This window comes from Cebus imitator, unplaced genomic scaffold (genome assembly GCF_001604975.1).
Source record: "Cebus imitator isolate Cc_AM_T3 unplaced genomic scaffold, Cebus_imitator-1.0 Scaffold0, whole genome shotgun sequence".
Classification (NCBI taxonomy): Eukaryota; Metazoa; Chordata; class Mammalia; order Primates; family Cebidae; genus Cebus; species Cebus imitator.
In genome coordinates, this window is record NW_016107315.1 from 5398757 (window position 1) to 5405654 (window position 6898).

The 6898-nt window shown below is 41.8% G+C and overlaps 1 protein-coding gene across 2 annotated transcripts in view; it reads left to right on the forward strand.

The window, feature by feature from the left end:
* Positions 1-6898, forward strand: part of PRKAR2A (protein kinase cAMP-dependent type II regulatory subunit alpha) — a 99382-nt gene extending 92484 nt beyond the window's left edge. Inside the window, exons 10-12 of one of the 2 annotated variants that reach the window (XM_017510268.1) lie at positions 1631-1772; positions 2476-2609; positions 5587-6898. In XM_017510268.1, coding sequence (XP_017365757.1) covers positions 1631-1772; positions 2476-2609 — 276 coding nt within the window. In that variant the 3' untranslated portion in view covers positions 5587-6898. Of the gene's footprint in view, positions 1-1630; positions 1773-2475; positions 2957-5586 lie in introns of those variants that run through there. The other variant, XM_017510197.2, reaches the window with a different exon arrangement.

Consider the following 6898-nt stretch of genomic DNA (forward strand, 5'->3'; position numbering starts at 1 on the left):
TTTTTAAATGAGCCGGAGTCTTGCTCTTGTCACTCAGGCTGGAGTGCAGTGGTGGTTCACTCCAGGTTCAAGTGATTCTCCTGCCTCAGCCTCCTGAGTAGCTGGTACTACAGGATCCTGCCACCACACCTGGCTGATCTTTTGTACTTTGAGATGGGGTTTCACCATGTTGGCCAACCTGGTCTCGAACTCCTGACCTCAGGTGATCCGCCCGCCTCAGCCTCCCAAAGCACTGGGAAAACAAGCATGAGCACCACACCCGGCCGATACCTTGATTCTTGATTAAAAGTAGATCTATTGTTTCACATGAAAACATTAGTTTGAAATGCCTGTGTTATTTTACTTACAATTTTTCGGCTAGTGATAGATGATTGTAGATTTCTCAGATATTCATTGACACCTAATGTGATCACAGCATAGTGTTAGGTGCATAGGATCAGCAGCAGCATGGCACTGGAATATTGGAGAGTGGTGGGCTTGTCTGAAATGCAGAGTTTTGGGTTTTTCCCCATACCTACTGAATCAGAATCTGCATTGCGAGAAAACCTGCATAATATGGGAGCTGGTGTGTATGTGACAGTGTGTAAGTCCCTTCTGTTCTAGAGAAGGGACTAAGTGGGCATGAATATCACTGCAGCTCTAGAGAATGCTACTGAAATGATTGGAAAGAGAAAGTTGGCTCAGATGGAACAGACCAACTTCAGAACAACAGGGCAGACCAACTTCAGAGCAACAGGGCAGAAATGTAGAAGGAAGAAGGGTCAAACCGTGTAAGCTAGTGTAGCAGTTTTATTTTTAAAATTAACCAAAAAGGAAATTATCTTTCTGCCTAGAACATAAAGTGGTTCTTAGAGATTGAGACTAATTCTTACTAATAAATTCTGAATAATTTTTTACTTAACATTATCACTTTGCTTAGCAGTTTGATTTGTTTAAAAAAAAAAAAGCTCTAGATATTAATACAATGTAATATGTTATCTTAAAAGTAGTTACTTAACTCTTATTCTAAAAAATGGGAGGAGAGACCACTAATTTAAGGTACAGATAGTACTTAAATTTGTTGGCCAGGAGCAGTGAATCAGTCCTGTAATCCCAGCACTTTGGGAGGCCAAGACGAGAGGATTGCTTGAAGCCAGCCATTCAAGGCTGCATGAGCTGTGATCATGCCTCTGAACTCCAGCCTTGGTGACAGAGTAAGACCCTGTCTCTTAAAAAAAAAAAAAAAAAAAAAAAAAAAAGGTGGGGGGCGATGGATAATTTTGTCATTGTAAAATGTTGTTCAAGGCACAATCTCAAATCAGAGAAGTAGCTCAAGTTTGTGGCTCATTACCTAAGAGAAGCATTGTCCTGATTTAGACAAGATTGGGCATGTTTAGGGTGATATGGCTATAGATTACCTTAAAAATGTTAGGACTCAGATGGAGCCCTAGGTAAAAACAAACTCCTGTGATCAAACCAGACCACTGAGATTAGTCTGTGGAGTTTACATGGTACAGTTTGTGAATTTTCTGCAAAGTGAATTCCTCAGTAATTGTGTGGAGTATGCTGAGAAAAATGCATATGTGTGCAACTGGACATGTCCAGCTGTGATCCTGGAATCAGCCCAGGTCATGTTCTTTGTCTGCTGTAGACTAAATCAAACAAGGATGGTGGAAACCAGGAGGTCGAGATTGCCCGTTGCCATAAGGGGCAGTACTTTGGAGAGCTTGCCCTGGTCACCAACAAACCCAGAGCTGCTTCAGCTTATGCAGTTGGAGATGTCAAATGCTTAGGTAAGAAAAGTTCTTTATGCATTGTTACTGTCTGTCTTTCTTTCTTTCTTTCTTTCTTTCTTTCTTTCTTTCTTTCTTTCTTTCTTTCTTTCCTTTTTCTTTCTTTTCTTTTCTGTTCTTTCTTCTTTTATTTATTTTTTTTAAAGACGGGGTTTCACCATATTGGTCAGGCTGGTCTCGAACTTCTGACCTCAGGTGATCCGCCCACCTCAGCCTCCCAAAGTGCTGGGATTACAGGCATGAGCCACCGCGCCCGGCATTGTTACTCTTTTTCTAACATGTAATATTTTTTCCCATCAGCAAGCCTTGACGTATTCTGCCAGCTTTTACTGCTGTCTAGGCCTAGGTAGTTTATGTGATCAACCAGATATGGATGAATGGATACATTCAGCAAACATTTCTGAGCACTGGTGACAGCCTGTGAGCAAGACAGGTATACAGGCCCTTTAGCCATATGAAAAGAGCTGATGTCCAGGGCTGCAGGAGAATGGGAGAATAGGTGCTGCTGGACTCTGTAAAGTCTCTAACATGGATGATACAGGATACAGTCTTTCTGCATTCATATAGAAACATCTCTTTTTGCAGGTGGCCATTGCCCCAAGGTGTAATCTCCTATAACATGAATGGGTGTGTTTAGGAAACGCTTTGCGTAAGAGAAATAGCTTGAATTCATTCTCTCCCTCACCCCTTTTTAATAATGCAGTTATGGATGTACAAGCATTTGAGAGGCTTCTGGGGCCCTGCATGGACATCATGAAGAGGAACATCTCACACTATGAGGAACAGCTGGTGAAGATGTTTGGTTCCAGCATGGATTTGGGCAACCTCGGGCAGTAGGTGTGCCACACCCCAGAGCCTTCTTAGTGTGACACCAAAACCTTCTGGTCAGCCACAGAACACATACAGAAAACAGACATGACAGAACCGTTCCTGCCGTTGCCACCACTGCTGCCATTGCTGTGGTTATGGGCATTTAGAAAACTTGAAAGTCAGCATTAAAGGATGGGCAGAGGTTCAACCCACACCTCCACTTTGCTTCTGAAAGCCCATTATTAGACCACTTGTAGAGATTACTCCAACCCAGTTTTCACATCTTTGGTTCAGAACGGCATGTCTCTCCAACAATTTAAGTGCCTGATAGAAAGTCCAAAGTATAAACATACTCCTTTCCTCTCTTGCTGCTACTCTTGCTTTTGGAAGTTACCACAGGGTCTGCAGAATCCTGTTGTATAAGTGTAGACACTCTCTAATCTTTCTCAAAGGAGGAAATGTAGCCTTCAGTCTCCTCATTTGTCCTTTGAGAAAGTCCACATTTGTTCACAGTTGCAGCCTTTGGTTTTACAGTGGGAAATGGTGGCGGATGAGATGGGCATATGTGGCCCAGTGGCGTTGTACTGTCTGCTGACCACTGTCTCCAAACCCACAGTGATGCTTAGGGAAAGACCCTGCTCAGGACCCAGCAGATCAGCACCCCAGAGCAGACTGATATGTCAGTGGGACCCATGTTAGAGCAGAAAATTTGGGCTCAGCACATTTTACTGTTAGTAGAGAGCCAGGAAAGGTTTTCCGGGTTGGGGATTTTTTTTTTAGTAGGTTTTGTTTAACCTCTGTGCAGTTTGCATGAATGAATTACTATCCATTTATAAGGAGCCAGGATCTGGAAGGTTGCTATCACTTTGTCTGACCCAAATACCTTCCTGGGCAACTCCTACCATTTGTTTGCAACTGCCCCTCCTGGCTAATGGCAGTAGGCTGGCAAGAGGTTGTACTATAAAGAGAGCTCTTGCCTTCTACTCCAGAGAATTATTGTGTAGCTTTGCCGTTGAACCTGCCAATTTTTAAACTCCTTAAAGAAGCAGCAGCTATTTTTTTGAAATTAAAACAAATTATTTCTCAGGCCAAGCTCAAAGGCTCATGCCTATAATCCTAGTGCTTTAGGAGGCTGAGGTGGGAGGATCATTTAAGACCAGCCTGGGCAACAGAATGAGACCATCGCTCTACAAAAAAAAATTTTTTTTTTAATTTGTCAGGTGTGGTGGTGCCTGCACGTAGTCCCAGCTATTTAGGAGGCTGAGGTGGGGAGGATTACTTGAGCCCAGGAGGTCGAGGCTACAGTGAGCTGTGATCCTGCCACTGCACTCCAGTCTGTGTGACACAGTGAGACTCTGTCTCAAGAAAAGGAAAAGAAAAAATTATTCTTTAGGTAATTTAACTTGGACATATTCATATATATGGAGTTTGTCTGCTGATGCAGGCATTTGTCCTAAAGATCAAATCTGTTTTCAAAAATTGGCATCATTTACAATTCCATAGAATTACCGTGAAGGCCTTTCTAGGTAAGATGTTGGGGTATTTGGAATTCTAATTGTTAACCCCAGAAGAAGGTAATTTCACTTGTTTTTATTTAAAACCCATTTAGCCTTTTAATTCTCTCAGGTAGAATTCCAGTGATCATCCTAACAAGGCATATTTCAGAATAATTTTTTTTTCCTTCAGAATAACTTAGAATCAGATGCTGTAAGGGGTCCTAGGAGCAGTGTGAAATTTCCATAAAGATAAATTTGAATGTTGTAATCAAGTTTATATTAAATCAAGATGCCCATTCCAATATGATTTTTTTTTTAACTTGTATAACTCAGTAAGTCCCTAAGAGATTACGTGCTAGGGCTTGAGTCATTCCTGTTGTAGATAATGATGGTCCACACAGTCACCTTCCACTGTCCACATAAGCTAGGCTTTCTGCTTTTGCCACAGACAGTGTGGCCAAGATATTTCCAAAGTAAATAACCCACCACAACCTTAGTAATTTCTCTTTTCTTCTTACACTTCACAAAGCAAAAGCAGAAGGACTTTTTTCAGACTGCCCTCTGTAGCCTACATTGAAGCTTTCGGAATAGTGATTAATACTCCCAAACAGGCAGCTAGCACTGAGAAAGACCATGTGGTGATCCCACATTTTTCTAAGGTTCTTTTTCTCCATGGTGTTACTTTATTATCAGATAAATTCAGAAAGCAGGTCTTGTACTTAGCAGACAAGAACCATACCAATTTCTTGCAAAGGTAACAGGTACATTGGGTTTTAGGAGTGACGCAGAGGTCCAGCCCTAGAACTTGTGAGGATTTTGTTTGAACACTAAGCAGATGCCTCCTCCCTACCACCCATCATACTAGTTAGGGCTGGCTGTGAATTCTGTGCCAGAGTCACTCCTGCAGTCTGCTAGGGATGGGCCTTCTCATCCGATTCTCACACAATCCCAGTCTGTCTTTCTCTTCACAGACCCCTCCTTGACATCCCTGACTTGATGGTTTTGGAGTCGAACTGATCAGGTTTAAGTCGTCCTGCTCAGGTTGGGCATGGTGGCTCATGCCTTTAATCCCAGCACTTTGGGAAGCTGAGGTGGGAGGACTGCTCGAGCCCGGAAATTTCAAACCATCCTGGGCAACAGAGGGAGACCCTGTCTCTTCACACACACACAAAACAATTAACTGGACCTGGTAGTGCATGCCCAGGAGGCTGAGGTGGAAGGATTGCTTTAACCCAGGAGATTGAAGCTGTAGTGAGCCATGATCGTGCCACTGCACTCCAGCCTGGGGGACAAAGTGGGACCCTGTCTCCAAAAAAGAAAGTCATCCTCCTCTAACTACTGATTGACATATGGATTATCAGTTCAGACCTTCTCTGCATGCAGGATTCCTAGGGAGTTCTATTTACTAGCTTGAGGAAGAGGGACTTTAAAAGGACGTGTGTGAGTGAAATAGGATATAGCCATTACCACAGTGCCAGGACCTGACAGCGTTCCAATTCTTTTTGCAGCATGGGGAATCAAAGGTGGCAGGCCAAGTTCAACTCAGGGCTGAGGTATCCACATTATCCACATCAGGCAAGCCCTGCACTGATGGTTGAGCCTCATGGAGAGGAGCATGTGTTGGGAAGAGATCCCTTTGTTAACTATTTTATGTTCTCTTCAATGAGTTAGTGCTCATACCCCATTTCCGGCTTTGCTGTTGATTTTGGATGGTAGAGAACATTCCTGAGACCCTTCCTTTTGGCCCCCAGCATATCCCACCCACTCTCTTCTCCTGAACGAATTCTCTGAAGAAAAGGTACATGTGCTGTTGTCCAGTTAGTCAATAATCTTCATATATAATTGTGTTACATATATTGCGGTAGACTCTCAGAAATCAGGGGAGAGCTTTCCCTTTGAACAGTTCAATGAGTGAATTCAGCAGCAAAGTGACAAGAAATGCATATCCAGCTAGGAGAGGTTATGTTTATCCTCTAATTGCCCATTTTCTCTGTGCACAGTGATACTGTAGTCAGTGAGAGGTGCTGTTAGCACCTGTGTCACAGTGTACAAGCTTCTCTCATTTAGAAAAAAAAGCATTTTACACAGAGAAAAAGTAAGAAGACTCACGAATGCCATCTTCTATCTTTTATTTTCAGTTGACTGATGTTGGAATTTTTGTTCTTGTCATGCACTTGTAAAGCAATCTTGCCAAGATATGAGTTGTTTTGGTTTTTCACTATGATTACCTCTTGTTCCTCCTGTCTTGACTGCTGGCGTTCCTCAATTCTTCTATTGTCTATTTTATGGGAAGCAGCTTTCCCATAGGTTTCCTTTTACACACTGCAGGGCTATCTTTATACTTAAAAAAAAAAAAAAAAGGACAAGAACAGTCACTAACCTCATGGGGGCTTTCATAAAACCATTTAGCCCACCTTGAGCAAAGGGTAGATTCCGTGTTTTTTTTTTTAAGCTCACTGTAATAAAAGAAATCTGATTCAGCATTATTGTGCTACCTCAACGGTAAAAAATGTTTTAAGGTCTTCTTTTGGTCCTAAGTTCTACATATAGGGTTTGAAATGTCTTTCAATTGGAATTATTTTTTAAATCATTGGGGTGAATTTTATTTTAACCTGTTTTAAACTTGTATTTTAATCTCAGAATAATAAGTGATTGAAAAGAGATCAATTCTTGCTCTGTAGTGTTAAAAATATAATGAACAGTCATTAAGTATTAAGTCTGTTTGCCATAAATAAGGTTGATGTTCTTTTTGTTTTTGTTAAGGAAACTCTAGGGCTTGGCTTTACTCTTGATTAATAAAGGCTGACAAATCATGTCTGA